The sequence below is a fragment of the Propithecus coquereli genome, unplaced genomic scaffold (genome assembly GCF_000956105.1).
Source record: "Propithecus coquereli isolate 6110/MARCELLA unplaced genomic scaffold, Pcoq_1.0 Scaffold40, whole genome shotgun sequence".
Lineage (NCBI taxonomy): Eukaryota > Metazoa > Chordata > Mammalia > Primates > Indriidae > Propithecus > Propithecus coquereli.
In genome coordinates, this window is record NW_012149730.1 from 5,371,990 (window position 1) to 5,399,981 (window position 27,992).

The 27,992-nt window shown below is 33.8% G+C and overlaps 1 protein-coding gene across 1 annotated transcript in view; it reads right to left on the minus strand.

Moving 5' to 3' along the window:
* Positions 1-1,992: 1,992 nt before the first annotated feature.
* SENP7 (SUMO1/sentrin specific peptidase 7) overlaps positions 1,993-27,992 on the minus strand; it is a 164,505-nt gene continuing 138,505 nt past the window's right edge. Inside the window, exons 12-22 of the mRNA XM_012652811.1 lie at positions 27,470-27,732; positions 25,693-25,826; positions 20,763-20,879; positions 18,402-18,524; positions 11,226-11,318; positions 10,107-10,231; positions 8,698-8,750; positions 7,169-7,212; positions 7,007-7,075; positions 5,838-5,988; positions 1,993-3,820 (exon numbers count right to left, since the gene is read on the minus strand). Of these exons, the coding sequence (XP_012508265.1) occupies positions 3,683-3,820; positions 5,838-5,988; positions 7,007-7,075; positions 7,169-7,212; positions 8,698-8,750; positions 10,107-10,231; positions 11,226-11,318; positions 18,402-18,524; positions 20,763-20,879; positions 25,693-25,826; positions 27,470-27,732 (1,310 nt within the window). The 3' untranslated portion in view covers positions 1,993-3,682. The remainder of the gene's footprint in view (positions 3,821-5,837; positions 5,989-7,006; positions 7,076-7,168; positions 7,213-8,697; positions 8,751-10,106; positions 10,232-11,225; positions 11,319-18,401; positions 18,525-20,762; positions 20,880-25,692; positions 25,827-27,469; positions 27,733-27,992) is intronic.

The following is a 27,992-nucleotide window of genomic DNA, read 5'->3' on the forward strand; positions in this document are numbered from 1 at the left end:
GAATTTATGTAAGAATTTCAAAAACATTATGTTCTATAAAATATAGTTTGTAAAATTTCAGAAACTGGTATATACTTGTTCTTTAAAAAACAAAAGTATAAAAAATGTAGCTGGCTTCATGTGTTTCTAAATAGGGTCATCATTTTATAAATTCATTTTAGGTTGACATTGATATAATTGTAACTTTTAGCTACACCATTCTTAGACTAACTGTCTCTATGGTACAAAGAAGTAGGTAATAACTGCCATAAGTTTGTGCCATGGGAACCCAAGATTAACTCCAACTGGAAAAAATGTAAAGGGTTTATTTTGGCTGGGCCTTAAATGGCCCGGTTGGCATTTCAGTGGGGATAAGTGGGATGGTTAATGGGAAGGATTAAGAGTTAGGAAAGAAATTCCTGGTCATGATCAATAAGGTGAAAAAGTATAGTGTTCATACAGAAAACAGAAAGTTATTTGCTGGAGCAGGATAGGCCCACACAGTAAATAGGTTGGAAATGAAGGCTGACAAGTTTAATAGAGATGGACTATGGAATACCTTGCAAGTCTTACTAAGAATTTTGAATTTTTTACCTACAGATGAAACAGATGATCTCTCTAATGTTTAAGTACCCAGAAAAAAATATTCCTTGAGTTTTTAAGAAGATTTCTTTTAAGGAAATATTTCAAAATCTCATATGATGGTTCTTTGAACTTTGTTGTGCTTCAAGAAATGTCCCCAAATCATAAGCATATAAGAACTAAACATAAAGCTTCATGCTTTAGAGATAAGTACAGATTCCTTCATCCATACCTAATTCCAAGTCAGTTGAGGATCATTTATTGACTCAACAAAATTTTCTGAAATGTTTACTATATGCTACTCATATACTTAATACAGGAAATAGAAAATATTTCCAGTCTTTAAGGGGCTCGCAGTCAAAAGGGAAAAACGTGTACACAAATAATGTAATAAAAGCAATTAGAGAGGTACATACAAATTGTTATGTGACAGCAGGAGAGAGAATGAATCATTCTGTTTGAGCAGATGCAGGGGTGGTGACATTTGAGTTAGATTCTGGGAAAATACAGTTCACATGTAGTGAAAAGGAATAGCATGTGCAAGTCCTGTAGGTATGAAGGTACAATATCATAACACCCACTCCACACAACCATCTACGGCCTTGGGTTTAACATGACATTTACACTCATGGTACAACAGTCCATAACCTGGCTCCAGGCTTACTTTGTAGAAGAATATAGCACAGGAAACAGTGTTACCATGATAATTTCAGGTAAAGTACATCTTCACCTGTAGTCTTTATAGGAGTCCTGACTCTGATTTCTCCAGCTCCCAAAAGGTATGCACTGAGTTGTAACAGAAGAGACCACCTGGGTCAGTGCAGGTCACAGCAGCAAAAGGACGCCTCCTACACACAGAGCCTCTTAACAACCTGTAGGCAAAGTTTCCAAATTTCCACAAGGACAAGTTCAGTTACAAGAGACTCCAGAGGGAGTCTTAATGCATGAATGAATAATTTTATATGACTAAAATGTATGGGACTATGGAAAGATGAGGATAGAATACAGGCTGGGACAAGATTAGGATGGGCCCTATATGACAAGTCTAAAGCTCCTTTTCCTCGTGACATAAAAAGAAAAGCTGATTTTAAGAGGTATTAAACTTTTTCTAAGACCTAATTAAGTAATTGAATAAGAATTTTTAAAAAAACTTGCTTTTTTCTTTTAATCACAGGAGTTGTGAGTTAAATAACATTATCTTTTCCAAGAAGGATTGCTCTGTCCACGAACAATCCTCTCGCTACCTCTCAACCTCCTTTCACTAACACACACACACACACACACAAACCCCTCTAAGCTGAGCTCCCTCCCTTAAAATAGGAAGAAAAATTAATTTAAGCATCAATTATATGATATGCACTGGGCATGATACAATTGGAAATTTATTTCTAACAATGGTTCCTGTTTCTTAAGAAAAATATTACACCTCTATTTAATGAATTGGAAATATGTTTAATATAAAATGTTGATATCATCAAAGCATTATTTGCACAGGAATTTAGGAAAATGAATTTTAAACAATCTTCAAAACATGATAAAGGACAGTGGTATCTTTGAAAAACATACAAACATAAAAATTAAGAAATCACACAATATCTTATATTCTTGCTTTCCCAAAATTAGATGTACAAAACAATTAATAGTCACCTTAGAAAGTCTCCAACACACAAATTGGGAATGAAATATGTAATTATAACCATCTTTATATGAAAGCTCCAAAAGACAAATATTTAACAATATAAAGATGGTGACTGGATTAACAAAAGCTAAGGACACAGGCTTAACTGACAAGCTCAATTCACAAGATTTTGAAATAAAACATTCAGACATTTCAGCTTTATCTTAAATTGCCTTTGCTTCACCCTCTTTACATATAGTTACAACACAAATCCAAGAGATGCTTAAAACAGAAGATGAAAATAATATTGTTAAAAAGCTTTTTTCTTATCTGAGAAAATACCTATAATCATTTCTCTCTGAAAATATTCCTGATAACATTAGAAGGTTCTGAAATGTTTAATCATATATAATACCACCATTATCACATGATTTCAGAGCTGTTACCTGAATATTTAATAAAAAAAATTAAGCTCCATGAGGATCATAGGTCTCTAAAAACTACAATTTAAAAATATAAAGGCAATGACAGCAATCTGGCTTTGCAGATGAATACTGGCTAAACCGAGCTATAAAATTATATATTTAGTTCTAACAATTAATAAATAGGACTTTAAGGGTATTTTTTTGTTAAAGTTGTAAGGAGACCAGTTTCATCTTCTACATTATAGAAACTGTGCACATATATTCTGGAATAATGTAGGAGTGGATATTTATATAGCTATACCTCAAATAAACTAAGTTGAGCTACATGTATAATTTTTAAAAACCTATTCTGGAGAGCTAAATTTTTTTGTTCCAAATTTTACCCTGAACAAATGAACTAAGTTCTCAGATCCCAACATATGACAAAGAAATGGAAAAAAAAATTAGAGCAGAGTAATTGACTTTAGCAATTGAAAATAATAAGCTATGCTTTAAAAGAGTGAATTTTTGTCATCTTCCTAACATTATGAATGTCTTTTTTTACACCATACAGAAGGGATGCCGTAAATGGCATTTTCTGAAGCCTTGATACTAAATTCTCTTTTTAAAAAAATACACAGTATTCATACTGCATGCTTGAGCTGCAAAGAATAGAATTACAATATGATATGACTTGTCAACAAATTTGACAAGCACTGGGGCTGGCACCAGGGAGGACCTAACTCCCCTCAACACCAAGTCATGTGGAAGTACAGATCACATAGTTTTATTATATACAAAAACATTCCCACATTACATATGCTATTGCATAATCCAAGCATATTTACTCAGAAAAATATGAAATATTTATGAAATTTTAATTTCTATCTAATAAGTTTATCTATATCATCCCCATTCCTACTCCATCTATGAGATCCCAACAATTCTAATAATATATTTTATATATTTTAAATAATGTCCAATGACTTATAAAACTACTGCAAGTTATTTTCTTCTCTGTGAGCTGGCTAACACAAATGCTGGTAAGAGGCTTTCCAGTAATCTTAGAGAACATCTGTGTCATGTTTGTACAGATTAACTAGCTACTGCTGCCCTTCTGTTGCTGTAAATGAAGTTTCAAAATGAGTTCTCGAATATCTTCCCGTTTGGTCTTTATTACATGACGAGGAAACCATTTCTCCAAATGAATTGGAAGTTCAAAATTAACAATAGGATCCTAATGAGAGAAAATAAAGAATGCAATCATGTTAGCATAATTTCAAATTTGTTTTAATTTCATTTTTACAAGAAATGAGAAATTGCTAACTTTTTAAAAATAACAACTTTATTAAGATATAACCCACATAATACAATTCACCTAAAATATACAATATAACGGTTTTTAGTATACTATCACCACAATCAATTTTAGAACATTTTCATTAAATTGCTAACTTTTGAGCATCAAAATTAAATACTGTCTATTCTGCTACTATGCATGTTTAACTGAATCAGCACAAACAATAGGTAGAGAATGATTCAGAATAGTACACAAGTCAGGTTGGTTTTATCGCAATTTTTCCCAAGATGTTAATATCTTGAAACTATTAAAACAAAGAGAAAAGCCTTATCAATAAGTGAAGAATCTCATAAAAAATGAAAAATCCTACAATAGTGCCTTCTTTTAATGCAAGAAACAGCTGATTAATGGCTTCAAGATCCACTACATTTTTCTATTATGTTAAGCTTAATCAGGAAATTGTAAGTTGAAATTGCAAAGACATTTCCCTCTGTGTTTAAAAAAAAAAAAAAAGAATTGCTGAAGAAGGCTACCCTTAGGTTACGTTTATAAATTTGATGAAATTAATAGAAGCCATATGTAAGAAGGACTTACATCTTAAAGAAGAAATTATGAGCCCCAGGGTGTAAGGCTAAAAGTATGGACAGACTGTGATTCTACAAGCAAATGCCAGTGGAGATTTACTGTGCTAGTATTTCTATTAGAAGTAATATTGTTTTTATTAGGGTTTAGTTCCATAGGTTTTGAGTGGTCTGCCTTAAGCCTATTTTTTTTTAACCTAAGCTATGTTATATTAGTGTACAAATTTGAAAAACACAACATTTAGATTTTGGAAGTTTCTTCCCCAGTAATCTTACATGGTGATTCATCCTGTATTAGAAGTATATTCTATTGACTGAGGGTATATAAAGTAGAATTATGTAACAGACACAGAATATGTTGTATAATAAGTAAGGTCCTTTGAATATTTTAAACACAAAATGAAATCTATTTGGAAAGAGTATTAGAGGACCAGAGATGTCACCCTATGACAAAGTTCCAGTGTGGAATTAAGAAGGGGAAAAAACACCAACATAACAGATATTTATGTATAATCTCTTACTATATATTATCATTCTTACCCAATATTAAAAACATCAAAAAGTTGTAACTGTATACTAAAACCTTCATGCTTTGAAAGTACCTTTAAGCATTCTCCAAGCAGACTCTTAGTCAAAAACACCCCATCTTCATAAATAATATTGGTAATGACTGAAGTAATGAGCTGATAGGTCAAAAAGCAAAGAGTGATTTCTTGCTATTTAAAATTTCTTAATATTGCTACAGTTTCTACAGAGTCTCTGTGAGCTAGAAAATTAACAGCCATATTTGTAATTGTAATTTTTCAAGGTCTGGTTTTCTAAGCTACTTGAATAAATAGGTCTTTTAGTTTTAGAAAATTCTCTTCAAAATATTGTGACTGCCCTATTCTCTCTCTCTCTCCAATCCTTCTGGGACTCCAAATACATGTAAATTAGACCTTTGACTGCTTCACACTTGTTTTTTATGTTCTATTCTCTTCGAGCTTCAGTTGGGTACTTTATATCATCTTTCCTTAAAGTTCATTAATCCTGTCTTCTGCTGTATCCAGTCTGTTACTAAACTCATTCAATAAATTCTTAATTTCAGATATATCATTATATATTTTCAGCTCTAGAATGTCCATTTTATTTTTTTTGTATACTTCATCTCTTCATCTATTTTGTTCATCTTTGACTTTATTTTCTCTAACATATTAATCAAATCATTTTGAAGTTCTTATCTGCTTATCACAATATCTGTATTATATTTGGTTCTATTTCTTTCTTTTAATCTTGATTATCTGTAACATTTTCTTGCCTCTTTGCTTGCCCAGTAACTTGTGATTGTGTGCTGGCAACTGTGAATAAAAAAACTTATTTATATCTTCACATACCTTAAAGAAGCTTTCCACATATTGCAGTAAATATACTCCACAATCGCTGCTATTGTCCTGTTTAGGAACTTTAGGGCATAGGTCCACCATGTTTGTTTTGCTGAATTCACGATGAGTCTTTCGCTTAACTTCCCACTCTACCTCTAAATACCTAAAATCATCAATAAACAGAGTGACTCAAGTAGAAATCTCTTTATCAGTATGCGACATTTTTACAAAGGCAGAAAAACATTTGTTGCCAGATGTATTACCTCAAGCCAAATTTCCAAAGACTGAATTTTGCAAACTATATTTTGTGAGCCTTCCCAAATGCTACTTTAAAGAAAACTCAATTTTCAAACTAAAAGCTAAACTTTTCAACAATTCAACTTTCACAACTCAAACACATTATTTATATGATAAAGTAAACTAACAAATGATTTTTAATATTTCATTGTTAGATTTTTCCAGGCCCTAAGTAAATTACAAAATTACACACACACACACAACACATGATACAAATGGGAAAGAGTTCTTATATTTTTCTAAAGTGATACTTTTGATAATCACTAATATTTGCAATGCTCCTTTGTAAAATTATGCTTTTTGTTCAATTACAAATATAAATTCTGAATTTACTTTTGATATAATCCTTGAGAAATATTAATACTTGAATATTAACACAGAATAGAGGATATTTATTAATGATTAGATTCATAAGCCTCATTTAAATACATAATAAAATATAATTTCTGATAGTCTTTTCAGTAATTCTTTTTTTTTTTTTTTTTTGAGACAGAGTCTCACTCTGTTGCCCAGGCTAGAGTGCTGTGGCATCAGCTTAGCTCACAGCAACCTCAAACTCCTGGGCTAAAGCGATCCTCCTGCCTCAGCCTCCCAAGTAGCTGGAACTACAGGCATGCACCACCATGCCCAGCTAATTTATTTCTGTATATATATTTTAATTGTCCAGCTAATTTCTTTCTATTTTTAGTAGAGACAGAGTCTCGCTCTTGCTTAGGCTGGTCTCGAACTCCTGAGCTCATGCAATCCACCCACCTCGGCCTCTCAAAGTGCTAGGATTACAGGCGTGAGCCACCGCGCCTGGCCTTTTCAGTAATTCTTAAGGTAGCTTCAAAATTACTGAGGTTTTACATAACAGACTGAATGATAAAATTGTCATTACTTACTCTCGTAAATTCTGAACTGTGTTTTGTATAGAAGCAGCTTTTAAGGAGTCTAGTATGAGAATACACGGCCTATGAAAAGTAAAGAATGAAATCAAGATTTATGTACTTGTATGTGAAGTATATTTAAATATCTAAAAAAACTGTTTGATAGGATGTACCTACCTTTTACACATTTTCTTTGGTACTGACATATTCATCTCGGTACTCTGAAATAACATGAATTTTTATGACTTTTCAATTAAAGCTAGTTTGAATTAATATTCAAATTATGAAATAACAAACCAATTATGAGTATTGTATGTTTAATAAAGATGATTTAGATAAACTTAAATTGTAATTTGTATGCACAGTAGGAATCAAAGAAAAAATATCTGGGATCTATTTACTTTTTTCATGGTTAATGTTATGAATAAAATTTAATCTTTAAGAATATTTCAAACAACTTTGAAATTAAAATTTCAAATAAGAGTTCTTTTCATCATCTGAAGTGAGCTAGCTTCATTTTACAAAAATTCATTAACTTATTTTCTTATACTGGTAAAATAGTAGTTTATACACTTTTGGATGTGACCTCAAGCAGTTATAAAACTTTAACGTGTCCTAAAAAACAATCTGGAACTTTACTTCTATTCAAAGTTATCATCTTAAACAAAGATAAACAAGTTAATTTAACCTATCTTTACATACATTTTCTAATACAATTTATGATGTCAGAGACACATTCTTCCCTTTGAAGCACAAGAAGCAGAGTATTAATGCATATTAAGGAAAAAGGATGGGAAATTTTGTGGTTTTTGTTTTTGTTCATAAATTTGAGAAACAATATATCAAACTTAAACAGATGTCTTTAATGTAGATCTTTGCAGTATCTTTATTATTCTAATACACACAGTGAATCTCTAAGAGATGAATAGTACACAGGATTTGCCCGACTTAACTAACCTTAGAATCCTTTTTATCTTAAACTGCATTTAGAACTAGTATTCCAAGGCACTCAATCTGAAAACCTGGCCCTAGAAACAAGAAGGAACTCTCCTATACTGCCACTGTGACAGCAGAAAAGAAAATCTTCCACCACAGGAAGACATTCTATAACAGGGACAGTAAAGACATAGGCCTATGCCAGAGAGGCCTATGTCTGTAAACACAAAAAAATTCATGAGGTGGCTATCTTAATCAATTAGAACACCAAATCTAAACTACGCATAGTAGTTTGGAGCCCCATATAAAGAAAAGTTAATGGTAAATATTTTAGTCTATAGAGTCATATAGGTTGACCTTGAGTCTAACTTGCATGATTTTTACCAACAATCTACAGTAGAAACTGGAATATAAAAGGCACTTGCTAAGATTATTAATTACACTAAGTTCAAAAAGTTACTAACGTAATGAATACAAAAAGTAAACATGATCCTTAAAAATTAGAAAAGTAGTTAACCAAGATGTACATCAGATAAACTACTAAATAAACCTAGGAAGTTAAAGCAAACTAAACAGATACAAGAAGAATGACAACCTCTCTTGTTCTCTTTCCTAGCCTCATATAAACTGTCAAAGAATCATAAAGCAGCACAATTTAATGATGGGCCACTAATATCCAGCATAGTCCCCCTACCTATGCCCTATCTTACAGTTAATATTACTATATTCATGAGTTTTCCTTCCTTCACATCTGTAAAGAACATACTTACTTGAGAATCCTCTGCACTCAAAGATGGTGTCGAAGTAGTATGTAGATCATTATCTAATTAGAAATAACAAAGTGATTATGAGTCTTTATTGTATTTTTAATACAGATAATTTAGATAAGCTTAAATTGTAATTTGTATGCACAGTAGTAATTAAAGAAAAAATACCTAGGATCTATTTAATTTTTTCATGGTTAATGTCACGAATAAAATTCAATCAACAGGTAAAACTGACAATAGTTGGCTGTTATCAGACAATACATAAACCCCAGAGCCAAAACCTGAAATACCAGTTAGCTGGTCCAATTTCCTATAAAAAGATGATCTTCAAAGATAACTCATTAATCAAAATGTCTGCTGTTTTAATGTGGAGTGTAGTCAAATTTCCTAGTAATGGTTCTTCTAACTATGACCACAGAGTTTTGCATAAGTACCCCTTTGAAGCTCAAGAGGATTAGATAGAATTAAAAATAATTGGTTGTTTTACCAGTTTTTCTTTCTTGCCTCCTAGGTTTTGGCCAGCATTAATGGTAGTGGCTATTATTAATTCTGCTTGCTGCTTAGGCTACAGCTATAAAACACTTAAATTTGATATGTTTTTCTTAAAGAAAGTAGGCTTATTTGCTTACTTAAGGTTTTGGGTTATAACATAAGAAAAATCATCGAAGAATTATAAGAGATCATGTATTACCTAGCCAAATTATCAGAGTCCACAAGAAATATGTTAAATTTTGTTAAGTAAAAACAGGAGATTTCAAGCTATGCCTGAAAATATATGGCATGAATTCTTAGTCATGTTAGCAAAGCTATTCTATTTAAAAATGCTATAATGTTATTAATTGGTTAAATTTAGTTATTCCACAATGTATATATACTTCAAAACATCATACTGTACATGGTAAATACATACAATTTTTTCTGTCAATTTAAAAAAAGAGTTAAAACAAGCAAAAAATGCCAATGGGAATAATAATTTTAAAATGCATGGGAATAAACATCAAATTTAGAATGACGGTTATTTCTGGATTGAAGAAAGAATAATGGGAAGGATCACAGAGGAGATTTTGATTATATCTATAAAGTTAATTTCTTAAGCTAGGTGAAGAGGGTACCAATAGTTGCTTACGTTAACTATATCTTTTTATATATTTGAAATATTTCATAATAAAATCAATAATTAAGAATTTTTAAATGCTATAATAAAACTTGATATAATAGTATAACTTAAGAATTACAGTTTGTCTATGCAAGAAATTGGGTGTTTATTATGAAAGTTTCAGACTTTTTTTCTTTCTTCAAGTTTAATGATAACAAATAACTATACTACCTTTAACTTCAGATTGTTCATATAACCATAATATTAATACTATTGTCATCATTATTAAAAACACCATCTACATTAAGGATGTCACCTATTGTTTTGTTGTCATGTTGGGACTGCTGAGCCTGGGACTGCTGAGAAATAGTTTGTGGAAAATCTTCATACACGGCTTCTTCTAACCACGGAAAACAAATGACCGCAAGATACCAGTGAGACCTGTTGAAAAAGAGCTACAATCTTAATAACATGCAGTCTAAATAATGTTGAAGAATACATTCTAGAGCTGAGAAAGTGGGTATTACAAACTTCATATTAATTTTGAAAATGTCCATGGTAATATGTGACTATAATATAGAGCATATATTCCAAAACTGATTAAATATCCAAAGTTACAAAGGCATAAGTAACACGACTTAGGGTAATATCTGAATAACTCAAACTTACTTGCATACACAATCAGTGTTTCTCCTTGAGGATCTACTTTAATAAACAAACTTATCGCCTCATCTTTTTTGTACTAGTGCTTAAAGAGTTTGTTCTCTTAAGTATTTAAATATTCGCCCTAAAATATTTTGATTTTTTTTATTTAGAAAATCTTTTCTTTAATCAAAAAAAATTGTAATGTTTTAGTCATTATAGTCTTGTGATCATTTCTCATTTTGGTTTTTTCACTATATTAACAACATAACTATTGTCAAACAAAATTCAAGGTAAGTAATTTGTTGACTTAGCTGCTTTTATAGAAAAAAATTTAAAATAATACCTGGGATTCATGTATCCATAATTTTTACTGATTATTTATCTAAAAACACTATACAAGATTTTTTTTCTGAACTCTCTCGTTTTTTTGTTTTTTTTTTTGAGACGGAGTCTCACTGTGTTGCCCAGGCTAGAGTGCTGTGGCGTCATCTTAGCTCACAGCAACCTCAAACTCCTGGGCTCAAGCGATCCTTCTGCCTCAGCCTCCCAAGTAGCTGGGACTACAGGCATGCGCCACCATGCCCGGCTAATTTTTTCTATATATTTTTAATTGTCCAATTAATTTCTTTCTATTTTTAGTAGAGACGGGGTCTCGCTCTTGCTCAGGCTGGTTTCGAACTCCTGAGCTCAAACAATCCGCCCGCCTCGGCCTCCCAGAAAGTTAGGATTACAGGCGTGAGCCACCGCGCCCGGCCTCTCAATTCGTTTTTAAATAATCTAAAATACTCACGATTCATTTACAGGTACAAAGATGTAATCTTTATTAAAAATGTTTATGTGACGAGTCCAGGTTCTTACTCTTTTATGTCTTCTCTGTGCCATTCTGGGAATATGAAAGATAGATTTGATATATTAAAAATTTTTAATTTAAGATAAGGACTTCAAGAGCCATTTTTATATACTGACAAATGTTAGGTTTAGTTTATTTACCCACCTTCCTCAAGATATATACTATTTAACACACTAGAAATGTATTCCATTTTATTAACTTCTGGTTGTTCTTAAATTTAATCACTACAAACAATGATGAAATGGACAAAATAAAGAAAGTGATTTATTGAATGCTTTATGGATTCCAAAAGTGGCTCACCAAATGAATACACAGTTAAACCTATTTATTCTGCTTAGCTACATCTGAACCTGATATAAAATATTATCATTAAGCCTTAACAGAATTGTCCAAATGTTGTATCTGTGATGAAAGAGGTTTTAAAGCTTAATGGAGGAGAAGAAATGAGGCTTTTATGGTTAGATTTTATTTTTTTTTTATTTCAGGAAATTATGGGGGTACAAACATTTTGATTGCATGTTATAACTTTGTCACATCCCAACCATGATTTGAGATGTGCCCTTTCCCCCCATTACGCTTACCGTATCCATTAGTTGTGAGTTTGCCCACACCCAATCCCCCTACCCCCAAAGAATATGACTACTGTGTGAGCACCTTAGTGTTGATCAGTCAGTGCCAGTTTGATGGCGAGTACATGTGGTGCCTATTCTTCCATTCTTGTGATACCACACTTCAGAGGATGGGCTCAAGCTCTATCCAGGAAAATATAACAGGTGCTAGATCACTGTTATTTTTTATAATTGAGTAGTATTCCATTGTATACATATACCATATTTTATTAATCCACTCACGGATTGATGGGCACTTGGGTTGTTTCCACATCCTTGCTATAGTGAATTGTGCTGTCATAAACATTCGAGTGCAGATGTCTTTATTATAGAATGGCTTTTATTCCTTTGGGTAGATGTCTAACAGTGCTATTGCTGGATCAAATGGTAGTTCTACTTGTAGCTCTTCGAGGTATCTCCAAATTCTTTTCCACAGAGGTTTCACTAATTTGCAGTCCCACCAGCAGTGTAAGAGTATTCCTATCTCTCTACGTCCTCACCAGCATTTGTTGCTTAGGGATTTTTTGATAAAGGCCAGTCTCACTGGAGTTAGGTGATATCTCATCGTGGTTTTGATTTGCATTTCCCTAATGATTAGAGATGAGCATTTTTTTATATGTCTGCTGGCCATTATTCTGTCTTCTTTTGAAAAGTTTCTGTTCATGTCCTTTGCCCATTTATTGATGGGGTTGTTTTTATCTTGTTGATTTTTTTTGAGTTCTAGATAGATTCTTGTTATCAGCCCTTTATCGGATGTGTAGAGAGCAACTATTTTCTCTCATTTCTGTAGGTTGTCTATTCACTCTAATGATAGTTTCCTTGGCTGTACAAAAGCTTTTTAATTTGATCAGGTCCCATTTATTTTTGTAGCTGCTGTGATTGCTTTGGGGGTCTTCTTCATAAATTCTTTACCAGGCCAATGTCTGAAAGAGTCTTCCTTACATTTTCTTCTAGGATTCTTAAGGTTTCATGCCTTAGGTTTAAGTCTGTTATCCATCTTGAATTGATTTTTGTAAGGGGTGAGAGGTGGGGATCCAGTTTCAATCTTCTGCATGTTGCTATCCAGTTTTCCCAGCACCATTTATTGAAAAGGGATTCTTTTCCCCAGTGTATATTTTTGTCTGCTTTATCAAAGATTAGATGACAATATGTGGATGGTTTCATCTCTGGATTCTCAGTCCCGTTCCTAAGGTCTATGTTTCTATTCTTGTGCCAGTATCATGCTGTTTTAGTTACTATAGCCTTGTAGTACAGCTTGAAGTCTGGTAGACTGATACCTCCCAGTTTGTTCTTTTTGCTCAAAATTGCTTTGGCTATACAAGGGCTTCTCTGGTTCCATACAAAGCATAGAATTATTTTTTCTAGATCTGTAAAGAATGATTTAAGGGCATCCAAATGGAGGCAGAAGAGATCAAACTCTCACTCTTTGCTGATAATATGATATTATATCTAAAAAACCCCACGGATTCAACCAAGAGACTCCTGGAATTGATAAATGAATTCACTAAAGTCTCAGGATACAAAATTAATACACACGAATCAGAGGCATTCTTATATGCCAATAACAGTCAAGCCAAAATTGAAATCAAAAACGCAGTACCTTTTACAACAGCCTCAAAGAAAATCAAATATTTCGGTATACATTTAACGAAAGATGTGAGAGACATATACAGGGAAAACTATGAAACACTAAGAAAAGAAACTGTAGAAGATGTAAACAGATAGAAAAATCTACCTTGCTCATGGATTGGTAGAATCAACATTGTTAAAATGTCCATACTACCTAAAGTGATCTACAGAATTAATGCAATCTCTATCAAAGTATGTTTAGATTTTAAAAAATGAAACTCATCTCCCTTCCTTTAATACATAAGGAAACTACAGCACAACGTAGTTAAGTGTACCCACCATTCATCCATCTTTCCTTTGATTTCTTCAGCAAGTATTTATTAAGGTCCTAAGAACAAATAAAGAAAATCACCTACATTGACCTAAAAGAATTCATAATCTAATGAGGGCAGAAAAAAAGTACAACAAATAACTAAAATATAAGTGTTATAAGGGATACAAAAGAATTATGTTAAAGCATCTAAGATAACCACCTAGAACAGGGTTGGCATGCACATACACAAACACTAGTTTCTTTTCTCAGGTTTTGCATGCACATACACAAATACTAGTTTCTTTTCTTTAATCAGGGGAGTTAAGGAGAGAAGATGTCAAACCAAGTTGGATGTCCAAGAAAAGTCTTAGTTCATTTCTGAAGGAAAACATTTTTAAAAAAATCTCAGGAAGAAAATGGCATTTAACAGGGGCATAAAGGAGGTGGTATGTGCCTTCTGGCTCAATCCCTTAGAAGGAACTCTTTATGTGGGGGAAAAAACAAACCATTAAGTTCTTATATACTTATTACCAAGTAATGTAGGAAATTGACATCTTTGCCTCATCCTTGTGCAGCTGAATAATATCTAACCAAAACCACATGGGGTATAAGATAGGATCCAAAATGAGCTAAAAGTTGTGACAGGGATTAGACACTATGTGGAAGATTAACTACATAAATAATCAGGTGTTGCATGTTTATTGAATTTTCTCATTTCAGAAGAATCCAACCATTATAATTATTATAAACAATTACTTTCAACTAGTGCATAGTCTGTTAATTTGTTTTCCATTTGAAAAGCTTAAGGAGAGACAACTGGTTTTCTTTGTTTTATGATGTTGGTGTTTCGTAGATCTCCTGATTATGCTAACCTTATTTGATTGGGAATATAATAGACATAGAATGGAGACAGGAAGGACAGGAGAGAATACGAGGATCACACATGATCTCTTAGTCTCAAGTTCCTAACTGTATAGGAAATCCCAATTAAATGTCTAACAGTTCTCTCAGTATTCAATAATAGGCATTCTTATTATCTTTTATTTTGAGTTTCCATTAATAGTGTTCCAAGCACTGGGCAAGGCTCTGGGGATACAGTGAAAAATGAGACAGATGAGGTCCCTGACCTCATGGAGCTTAGGATGCGAAACAGAAAATAAGCAAACAAACAAACAAAATGATTAGCGATCGCATTGTGAGGCAAAAAAAAAAAAGTGCCAGGAGAAGAAGCTTCAGGCAGAAAATAGGGAAGAACTTAGCATATTTGAAAACTGAAAAGAGGTGAGTTGAACTGAAGTGTGGTAAATGTTGTGAGATGAGTTTAGAGTGACAGAAAGATCTTGCAGGATCTCATAAACCATGGTAAAGAGTTTGAGAATCATTTAGTCTGCAGTTTCCCAATATTAGTAGTTTGAGCCTTTTTTTGTCAATTTATTGGCCATTAAAATTTATATCTCTTGCCACTCTGCTTTTGGATTATCTTTGTATCTTTTTTTTTTTTTCTTTGCTGATTTGTAGGGTTTCTTTGGGTAACTTTTTTTATTTCAGCGTATTTCGGGGACACAAATGTTTAGGTTACATATATTCCCTTTGCCCCCCCCAAGTCAGAACTTCAAGCATGTCTATCCCCCAGACGGTGCACACCACACCCATTAGGTGTGAATATACCCATCCCTTCCTCCCCGCTCCCATCTGCCTAACACCCGATGAATGTTACTACTATGGGTGCACTTAAGCGTTGATCAGTTAATACCAAATTTGATGGTGAGTACATGTGGTGCTTGTTTTTCCATTCTTGTGATATTTCACTTAGTAGAATGGGCTCCAGCTCTATCCAGGATAATACAAGATGTACTAGATCACCATTGTTTTTTGTGGCTGAGTAGAATTCCATGGTATATAAATAAATAAAATGTGGTATATGCCACATTTTATTAATCCACTCATGTATTGATGGGTACTTGGGTTGTTTCCACATCTTTGCCATCGTGAATTGCGCTGCTATGAACATCCGAGTGCAGATGTCTTTTTTATAGAATGTCTTTTTTTCCTTTGGGTAGATGCCCAGTTATCAGATTGCTGGATCAATTGGTGGTTGTAGCTCTTTGAGGTATCTCCATATTGCTTTCCACAGAGGTTGTACTACTTTGCAGTCCCACCAGCACTGTATGAGTGTTCCTATCTCTCCGCATACATGCCAACATTTATTGTTTTAGGACTTTTTGATAAAAGCCATTCTCACTGGAGTTAAGTGATATCTCATTGTGGCTGTGATTTGCATTTCCCTGATGATTAGAGATGTTGAGAATTTTTTCATGTTTCTTGGCCATTAGTCTGTCTTATTTTGAAAATCTTTGTGTAACTATTAATGCTTGGTCTGATATATCAGACTGTGTGAATACTAATGCTTGGTCTGTCAAGTATACATTAGCATTCACACTATTTAATATGTGTATATGTGAGTGTATGTTTATGAGATCAAGCATTAGTAAAGGCACCCTAGAGTAAGCTGCTCATATACCTTTGTATTTATTACTTTTATATATAAGCAGGTGTACAATATCTAATTTTTTAAAAACCTAATAATACAGCAGAACCTACTATTTTCATTTCCTTAGTTGGAAGGTGGATACACCAAATGCACAATTTGTACATTGAATAATCTTAAAACAAAATATGGGATTAACTGCATGATACCAACTATTAATTTCTGTATACGTAAAATAGAACAGGAAGACATCAGAAATGTTAAATATTCAATTTACTTAATCAATCTCCCCCTTCCATATAACCTCCTCTCCAATAACCCTGATTATCAGGAATATTTTCAAATTGTGATTTTCTCCTTAATTGATCCTGGCAGGCCTTGTCCATTAGCAGAAATTCTAAACCTATAAAGGCACTCGAAATATAGTTTACTATACACCCCAGTATATATACTAGTTGCTCAGTGTAACCATCAATAGAATCTCCTGTTATTCTCACAAGCGTTCCAATTTAGACCATAAATTATGTAGTCACAACACTACAAACAACAGATAGAATTGAACTTTGAAACTGGAAAGCTATACCCAACTTTGGAAAACTTATCTAACTTCTTTAAGCTTCAATTAATAAAGACAATGACACTTAATCTCACAAGAATATTGTAAAGTAAATAATTTCATGTTCGCTGTCTTAGTTCCAAGCAGGCACTCAATAATTAATAGCCTTCCTATTTCTACCCTCTTTCTCCAACAACACAACAATTCAAGCAGTTTATCTATTTAATCATGTTCTTACATGTTTATTATTTCTATTGCTTTAATGAGATAAAACAAACTGACATAATCATTTTTAAGGCAGTCTAGTACAATGAAAACTTTGGACTAAGGGGTTAAAAGGTAAGGATTTAAGTACCTTTAAAGGATTTAAGTATTAAGTTCTGCCACTCACTAGCTATCTGTCCTTAGTAAAAATTTTTAATCTTTATGAAACTCCTTCCTCATCTGAAAAACTAGGATATAACTTATATTCCCTATATATCTAAAAGCACTGCTATGAGAGAAAAAATTGAAATAATGTACATAAGTGTACCTTATAAATTGTAAAGTAGTATACAAATGTTTACACTAACTTTTTAAAAAATAAAAACTCTTAATTTTATCATGAGTCTACTCAAATAGATTATAATATTAGGCCTTGGGAAAGGAGTGAAATGTTCCATGTTTCAACAACTATCCAAGTTACTGCTGCCTAAGAAATAATATCTCCTTCCTCCTTTTTGCCTATCCCTATCCACTGCTCCATAGGTTTTAGTATTAATCAAAAAATACTTGGGAGCAGGGTGCTGTGGTGCACAGCCGTAGTCCCACCTACTTTGGGAGGCTGAGGTGAGAGGATCACTTGAGGCCAGGAGTTTGAGGCCAACCTGGGCAACATAGTGAGACCCTGTCTCTAAAAAAATAAATAAAGAAAGAAAATACTTGAGGAAAAATTCAGCTAAAGTGTATTAACAAACATGGTATTTCATATAATGTTATACTGATTTAATTAAATAGAAGTATGTTGGTGAGTATCTAACCAGGAAAACCAAAACAACCCTATATAGTTATAACAGATAGAATGTAATGTAGGGAATTGGCTACAGAAATGACAGAAAAAGAACAAAGCCAAAGGGGGACAGTGAGACAGTGAGGCAACCAAAGATCAGCATACTAGGAAACTGCTATACCACTAGGGTGGTCAACAGGAAGAAGCAGTACCTCCAGATGGAAGCTGGAGCTCTAACAGGTCTATCCAGTGAGAGATAGACCCACAGTGGGAATACAGCTACTACCAGAATCACTGTCCAAGGCAAAGAGGGTAGGGAAAAAATACCCTAGCACCTGTATTCCTTGCCCTCCAACTTCCATTATCCTTCAGGGACATGCAAGTGGAAATGTAGCCTGCCAGTGTCAGCCTCCCTGTCACAGGGAGCAGAAGAGCGTAAAGATGAGAAATGGCTCTCATGGCAAACGGACCCAGGACCTGCACAAATGGTAATTCTGCTCATTCTAGGAAATACTATAAAGAAGCTACTTCATTAGGAGCATCAAAATAGTATACTTTCTTTTAAAACTTAAGTACATTATAGGATTAACTTACGAAAGATTTGGATTATCTTCTGTTAAATTATTTTCCTTTCTTGTCAAGCATTTATAGAAAAAGCTACTAAAAATGTGACTTCGTTCAACAAGTTCATCTGATGCCTTCTCCAATATAAGATACCTGTAAAGCAGTAACACCACAAAAGTAAATTATTTATAGATTTTACCTGGTCTTCCCACAATTCTATGTTCTGGAAATCTTCATTTTTATATACAATTAGTTTTCAAAGCAATCTTGCAGCTTCTTCTGAGTTCAGCTTTCAGTTTGGTCTTTAGTTACTTCACCTTCTATCAAGATCATTTAAAGCAGAAATTGCCCACTTATTCATTTATTTAATAAATATTTATCAAATTTCTAACATGTAACAAACACCATGTTTACACCAAAAACAAAATAAGAGGGGAAAAATAAAGTACCTGCCACCATAGAGCTTACAATGCAGAGGAATGAGGTTAGAAGAAAATATTAATCAAATAATCACATGATAAAGGGTAAGTCTGAAACTATGGCACTCCTAAATCTAGAAAAATTTTAATAATTGAGATATGACTGATCTCTAAATCCTTATTTGACTTCTGTACTAAAACAATTCTTCCTTACAAGCTTAATAATTCAATCACGTAATGATTAAACCCTTCATAATTAGAAAACTCTGCTGTTCTTAATAGTTTACGCAGATTTAAAAATGCCCTTGCAATTGTTTTTTAAGAACTGAGTAGCTAGAGTTTGCAGATCAGAATACTGAAAAGGAAAGCCGTATGGGAGAAAGAACTCCAGATAGCTGCAGAGAGTCCTCCTCAAGTATTTAGCAGAGTATTAATCACTGCATGTATGTAAGGAAAGTACCCAAGCTCTGGGGAAAGAACTACTCAAAAAGATTAGAGAGAATGGTACTGAGAATTCACACAGATCAGGAATGGTGCCTGTTCCTGCCAGCCAGACTGGAAAACCTCATAATTCATGCAGTGGTGGGTAAAATACCCAGAAGGTCTTTCTGTAGTAGGAGGGGATTAATTAATAACAAATATTAAATGCATCAAACTGTTTCCAAATAATTTAATTGTATCCCAGAACAAAATTCAAGCATACTTAACAGGAATACAAAAATACCGGGCACCTAGTAAAAAATTACCAGACATGTAAAGAAGCAAAGAAAGACTCATAATGAAGATTAAAAATCGATCAACTGAAACCAATCCAGAACTGACATAGATGTTAGACAAGCATAAAAGGACATTAAGACAGTTATTATAACTGTGTTCCATATATTCAAAAAATCAGAAACATGTAAGACATTTTTTAAAACACAAATTGAATTTCTAGATATTAAATACGCAGTACCTGTAAATATAAATAATAATGTGAAATTGTGACCCCGAGTCACTGGAATAAAGATAGTATTATTAGTAATTAGGTAAGGTGATATAACAGTAAGTTTGGTTTGAGAGAGATGTGTGAAATAATTAGAAAATATCTCAATCAAGTATTAGAAATTTAGGTCTAGGGATACAGTACAAAATGAGGGCCAGAAACAAATTTCCTTTGCATAAAAGTTTTAAAAGCTTTTATGTCTATTCCTTCACCTTTGGCAATACAAAAGTGAAAAAAAAAATTTAAAGGAATAGTGATATGGGTTTTTAAAATGACAGTTAACTTTCATGGTGCTTAAAGATACAACAGACAATTGCATAGAACTGCCTCTTTTTGGTTCCCCCCAAGTGATTTGTAATTGTAATTATACAAAGTGATTTGTACAATAATATAGTAGTTAAAGAAGTATAAATCAAAAATCAACAAACAGGCCGGGAACAGTGGCTCATGCCTGTAATCTAGCACTCTGGGAGGCTGAGGCAGGAAGATCACTTGAGGTCAGGAGTTCGAGACCAGTCTGAGCAAGAACGAGACCCTGCCTCTATAAAAACAGAAAAATTAGCCAGGTACGGTAGCACAAGCCTATAATCCCAGTACTGGGGAGGCTGAATTGCTTGAGCCCAGGAGTTTGAGGTTGCAGTGAGCTATGATGATGCCACTGCACTGTACCCAGGCAACAGAGTGAGACTCTGTCTTAAAAAACAAAAACAAAACAAAACAAAAAAAACCAACAAACAGAAACAAAATTAAACAAAAAGGCAGTAGCTCTCTTTAAGTATATATTAATAGTATTTATGAGAAGTAAAAGAATGAAACTGATTTAGTCAATTCTAGAAAATCTTGATAGGCAAATATTTTCCAGATCTGAAATCTTAGCAGGTTATTTTTTGTTGGAGTTAAAATAACTCAGAGATAAAGACATTTATGTTAAGTTTCTCAGTAAAACCTGTAAAACAAATGAGAAGAACCATTTATAATTGTACTTACTTAAGGTAAAAATCAATGATTACATCATTAAGAAACTCTCCTTCTTCCAAACACTCCAGATCTTCATTAGTTACTCCTAATCCCCCTTTGGTAGGTGGTGGAGGATATACAATTAACCTTAAAATGTAAAAGTAAAGTTAAAAATATTGGTATGGAAAATTCTGGATATCTAAGAGATTTCTTATATGAAACAATAACTGGGCAGTAGTATTCTACAACTAAAATCTGTAGGTTGAAAGCATTTGACAGGACACAAACAATTATATTTCCCTTCTTTTATTTTCACAAACTATTAATGGTATTCTCATTAAGTATCATCTTTTACTCTCTAATTCTTCCCACGTCGGTTAATCTCGATAGACTACTATCTCAATATTAGTCTCAACATCTGTCTAACCAATAGGTTTTAATCTCACAATCAGTTATAATACCATTGAAGATGTCTCTCTTCTGCACAATTTTTAACTTTCAACAGCTGATGTAATAAAACAGAGTTTCCTATACTTCAATTTCTAATTCCAGGTTTGAATCCTCAAGACTAGTCCCTTTCCATTCAGAAAAGCCTGCAGTCAAAAACTATGCTCTCCTCCTGGTGTCCAGTATATACCAGGGGCTGAGCAATAAAGAAATAACAGGGGAGCTTAGGAGGCAAGTTTAAGAAAGTGCTTGCAACGTAAGACTTAAGAGAACATAAAGGAAATGAATAATTAGATCACAACTAGAAAGTAGTAAAGAACAGGTGACAACAAATTCGGCATCTTTCTTCTGGCACTCTCTTAAAGCTTAGAAATAAAACTGAAAGGGCGGTCTTGTTGAAATAACAGGAAAATATCTAATCCTGCAATTTCCTAATAACATCTAAAGATCAATGATGAGCTCTTTCCCTGCTCTCTGCGCTCTCTCTCCCTCTAGTTGACTAACTGACAGGCACCCTGGACAGTTGCATTCTCACAACGTCTAAAAGGACCCCAACAGTCAAAAAGGAAATGTAAATCTTTTTTTAAGATTCACTAGCTCACTACTCTTTTAGAATTTCCTAAGGAGTCCTGAGTGGACAGCAGGCGGACCAACTCCAGATCTTAGTTTTCTGCTCAAACCATATCTCAGGGGCCAGGCGCGGTGGCTCACGCCTGTAATCCTAGCTCTCTGGGAGGCCGAGGCGGGCGGATTGTTTGAGCTCAGGAGTTCGAAACCAGCCTGAGCAAGAGCGAGACTCCGTCTCTACTAAAAATAGAAAGAAATTAATAGGACAATTAAAAATATATATAAAAAACTAGCCGGGCATGGTGGCGCATGCCTGTAGTCCCAGCTACTCGGGAGGCTGAGGCAGGGGGATCGCTTGAGCCCAGGAGTTTGAGGTTGCTGTGAGCTAAGATGACGCCATGGCACTCTAGCCCAGGCAACACAGTGAGACTCTGTCTCAAAAAAAAAAAAACAACCATATCTCAGGGGCAAAATCACATCCCCTGCAATAAACCTGACTACATTTCAGAGATAATCAAGTCTCTAGAAGCAGAGAAAATAAGAAAGATGGACAACCTGATGTCTCACAGCTGCCTCCTGCTAATTACTCCACAACAGCTTGAATTACTATTATCATCTTGCCTCCAAGAAGAAAGAAAGGAGCGAATGCAGCAGTTTCTCACAGCAATCACTATTTTTTTTTCCTTTCTCTTTGTCCCCATAAGATCAGCAAGCCACTTGGCCTCAGTGCTGGCACCCCCCTTCTCTTTCTTCAGGATACCATGCCATCACCCTGCTCTCACTCTCCTCTCTCTCATTCTCTCATTCTCTCTCTCCTTCTAAGAAGATGAACTTTTTTACATACATATATGTATATATCCTAATCTCTTCGTGAGAAATTTTTCTCCACCTGCACCATGAATACCTACTAAGTTTTCCACCCTAACAAAGACCAGTGTGGATTCCTGGCTATAATCCTGGAATAGACAGGGTGACTCGATGAGCAAATGTGGTCCATAATAAAGGTATATTATGTACTTCTTGAAAGGGATGGCTTTGCTGACATAACAGGAAAATACCTAATCCCTCCATTTCCTAACAACAGCTAAAGATCAATCATGAGCTCTCTCCCTGCTCTCTGCTCTTTCTCTCCCTAGCTGACTGGCTGACAGGCACCTGGCAGGGACTCAGTTTCCACAACATCTGAAAAGAGCCTAAACACACAGAAAGGAAATGTAAATCTCTCACTTTAAAACTGCTTTTGAGCATTTGTTTTACAGCCTTGGGGAGTTCCTGAACAGTCAAGCAGGAGGTGCCCGCTACAGGCCTCAGTCTCTGTCCCAGGGGCAGAATCAATGACCAGACCACAATCATTAGTGATAAACCTGTGGCTTGTTATCAGCTTCTGTTATGGGCCTGCTACTAAGAAAAGGAGTGGACGCAGTGTTCACAGTACCCTGCTAATTTGGCTACGATCATAAATCATCTTCACCATCTTTTTACAATTCCTAATAAAAAGCCTGATATCTGATTCTCTCTGCCAATACACTTTTCCTCTTTCTCCCTTTCACCGTATTGGCCCTTTCCCGCTTGGGAAAAGTAAAATAAACGCCTTCTTTCTATCCTAAACTTTGTGTCGAGAACTCTTTCTCAAAACCTGCGTGTACTGGCTCTGCAGCAGCACTCCACCCTAACACTTCTTGCCCCAGAATGGTTCAAGAAAAGAAGAATCATCCACATTGATTTAATCTTGGTACCATGCACCTAAATCAAACAAGAAAACCAAATATTTTAAATGATAATTGTTAGGTTTGTTCCAGGTGGGAACCTGAAAAGTATGTATAGGACAGAATGTGGTTAATGGAAAACTTAGGCTTGTAAAACAATAGCCTCAGGAGTCTGGAGAGTCCTGGACGTTGTAAATCTGACAGCTGCAGCCAGCATTCCTTCCCCTGTACCCCACTCCCTTTGGGATGAAGTTTATCCTTCCCTATTTCTCCTGATAAGGACAACTCTGGAGCTGAAGGATGGATGTGACTGGGGCAGGGGTCCTAGGAGCTGGTTGTTTGAAAAATAATTTATTACAAACGGCTGTTCTGGCCCACTTACTTACTCCCCCCCAGAGAAACCCTCTATAAAACCCAAGGCTTTCCCCTCCCTCAGTGTGGACACTTTTTTGCCTCCACCCATCTGCACCCAGATGCTCAAAATAAACGGCATTTGGCTACACATGAGGTTTCATGTATGTCTCTCTCTTGGCTCGGGACCTAACAATAATATGATAGTTTCTTTCTTATTGGCTATTTTCCTATCCTATGCTTTCAATTGCCTTTTTTAAAAAAACAGAGAAGAATCACATGGAGGTATAGAAATCATCCTCAAATGCACAGATTCTATATTCTGCCTTACCACCATGAGAAGAAATATAAAGGACAAAATTGAAAGAAGAAACTTCCAAAAGGGAACTTGTATTCAACTCCAAAGTACCTTAAATTGTATGTATATGCATAGAAAGCGATGGTTTACAGCCTACAATGCTAATGGCTGTTATCCTTTAATGGTTGGAAGATAAGTGTTTCTCCCATTATGCTTTTTCTGTATTTTTAACAATGAACTTTTATTACTTTGAAAATTCATTAAAAAGTAAATGTAATATAAAAATTGCAATATAGCCGATGAAAAAAGTTCACGTCCAAAGGCTACAGAAACTGAATATATCTGAATTTCCTTCCACTCTGTTCCAAAACCCCAGAGTACAGAGCAGAAATACCAGAGCGTAGTTTGATTCTCCTAATTTAAGGAATTAGATTTAAATCCCCTCATTATGAGATTGTAATTTTTAGCATCGAGTTGATGAGGAAATAGATAAAAATCCGGAGATCATATTTATTACATATATGAAATATAAAAACAAATTAACAAAGCAATATATATATTGCGAGACCACAGGGCCTCAGGAAAAGAGTATGTTCTGTATGTGAAGTTAATAATATGACATTGTGATCATATTTTGTATATTCAAGTACAGAAGAAACTGTAGGTTTAGTGGTCATGCATGGGTACAGAAGATGAATGATAATAAAAAATTGAAATTTGGCAAACTATCACATTCCTTGTGTTAAAAAATGAGTAAATATAATGACCTATAAAGAAGGATAAAGAAGAAAATTATTTTGATGTTCGGGTTTAAATACTAAACGCAAAAATATATCAAATTCTGTGTCTACAGTAATTTTTGAACTGTATACAAGTGCACTGCAAATAAATGAGCTTTTTAAAAACACTTTTTTAAGTACCTTAAGTTGAGGCATACTTTAGTAAGCAATTTCATTTTTCCTATCATATATATTCAGATACGGAACATATAATCTTCAAAAGAATACACTGTTATTCAAGTATTTTCAATAAACACTTTAATCTTACGAAATATAGTATTTTGGCTGACATTTCTGTCTTACTGACATAAAACTAAATAAAATGGCACCTATTATTTTCTTAATAAAATTTTTAACTTCCTCATAAATTTAAAAAACAAAAATTATTTCCATTATTAACCATCAGCATGAAAGTAAAACTCAAAACATTTCAAAAGGTAATCTACACCATCAAATTGGTATTAACTGATCAACACATAAGTGCACATATAAGAATAACATCTATTGGATGTTGGGCAGGGGGGAGGGGAGAGGGGGGAGGAGGGAGGAGGGGACGGGTATTTGTATACACAAGGAGTGCAATGCGCACCACCCAAAGAATGGACATATTTGAAACTCGGACTTAGAGGGGGAGGGGGGGCAAGGGCAACATACGTAACCTAAACATCTGTACCCCCATAATATGCTGAAATAAAAAAAAAAAAAGTTCTTCTTAACAAATATAAAAAAAAAAAGGTAATCTAAAAGCAGCAACATGAATAAAAACTACTAATATGCCACCTATTACAAACCGGATATGATATAGTACATACTTCTGAACAGGTCCAGTGTGCCTGACTTCTCTCCATTCTTCATCTGAATTAGATGTAATAGAAAATGAGTAGCAACCACTACTTTGCTTCTGTAGGAAGGTGTAGGTAGGTTTGGCTGCATCTGTATTTGAGGGCTGACAGAACGTGGCAAGGAAAAAGATCTCCTTATAAATACATAAATACAAACATATTAATTTTCAAAAGAACAAATTCAAAACCTAGACTTGTAAGAGAAAATGTAACTAAAAGAAATTCCTATCAATGAGTTATATCTACACTTTTGGAATTCCTATAAAGATACAACCAAGTCAAAAATAATACATGTCATCAAAAGATACTATACAAACAATGGTCAAAATTTAACTTGAAGTACTACTTCCAGATATGGGCTCTATAATTAAAGAAGAATTTGACAATTCTGCAGTTCAAAATAATCAAAACAAGTGACAAATAGCAGGAAAAAGTAAAATTTAAAATTAAGAGAGGCTGAGTTTATAATGACATAAACTGATACTCTATTATTAAACAAAAAGTAATACACAAATTCGTATAAACAATATAATTAGCATGCAAAATTTTTACAACATTATACATAAAGATAGTGGTGAAGTCTTATGTCTTATTTTACACTAATGTGGCTTTCTACAGGCCTTCTGAATAAAAGATTAGCCCCATACCAAACCTGTGTGTGTACATGTGTGTGTGCACATGCTACTTAATAAACACTTTTCTCTCTAGAAGTATTTGACAGAGATATACAACCTACATGTACATTATCAACCTCCTATAAAAATAAACATAGCATTTTTAAATTTACTACTGTTTTCAAGATAATTTTAGACTAATAGAAGAACTGCAAAAAACAAACCTCACCCAGATTCCCCTAATTTTATCAATATATAACCATAGTACGATTATCAAAACTAACAAATTAACATTGGTATAATACTATCAACTAAACTATAGACCTTAATCTTTAAACTTTAATTTTTTCCATTAATATCCTTCTTCTGTTTCAGGATCTTACAATTCCTTAATCTTTCCTTGTCTTTCACAACTTCTGAAAAATGTCAGTTATTTTGTAAGTGGGTTTGTCTCATTTTTCTCATGACTAGATTGAGGTTATACATTATCAGGAAGAATACCACAGAAGTGATCTACCCTTCTCAGTGCACAATATGAGGGGGTACATTATATCGATACATTTTATTACTTCTGATGTTAATTTTCACCACTTAGTTAAAGTGATATCTGTCAGGTCTCTCTGCTGCAAAGTTACTAGTTTTCGTTTTGTAGTTAATAAATATTTTGGGCTAGAGACTTTGAGATTATGTACATATCTTCTTTCTCCTTAAATTTTCACCCATTTAATTTGTTATCCATCAGTGAAGTTTGTCTGCAACAATCATAAATACATTATCCTAGTGGTGGTTTTATATTTCTCTTATTCCTTTTACTTTATTAATTGGATTCTTTTTTAAGAAATAGTTGTCCTTTATCCACCATTTATTATTTATTAATTCATTCATTAACTCAGTTATCGATTTATATCAGTATAGACTCATAGATATTTATTTTATTCTTTGGTTATAACCCCATTCTATCATTACTGATGTTATTGAACAAACTGTTCCAAGCTTTGACTCTGGGAGTTATTTCAGGTTAGTTCCTATGCCCTTTTAACAAAACATAACATTTTGAAATCAGCCTACTACCAATGAAAGAATTTTTACTGAACCTCCTCACCCCTTGCTAATTATATTAATCACATGCTAACCTGAGATATTGATTTCATCTTCATTTCTTCAGCAGCAGCAGCAGGAAAAGAACAAGCTGAAGCACAGTAATAATGAATAAAAGAACTTTCTTTTGAAGAGAGGTTCTGAAACAAAGGAAGTGCCTGAACCCAAGACAATGGATAAGAAAGCTCTAATTCTCCATTGGTTGTACTTATTTCCACCATAATATCTTTCAATTTCAGTTCTTCTCTTTGTGAAATAGGATTGTGTAGCTCAAGGAAAATGAATTCACTGAATTTTGCTATAAAAGAAAAAAAATTTTTTATCAATAGTATTTTTTCAAGGGTATCATAAGTAAAATAATTTAATTATTAATAACTGTAATGTTGTATATAACCCAAAGTATTTTGTATGTTAGGTAAAAACCCAGGCAAATTAAAACCCCAAAATAAGCCATTAGTAACCTAGAACTTAAACTCACAATTTTTAGACTCCTGTTCTACTGCACTAAAATGGCAACTCCATACTGATATTGACTGCTATTATCTCCAATGCCAGGCA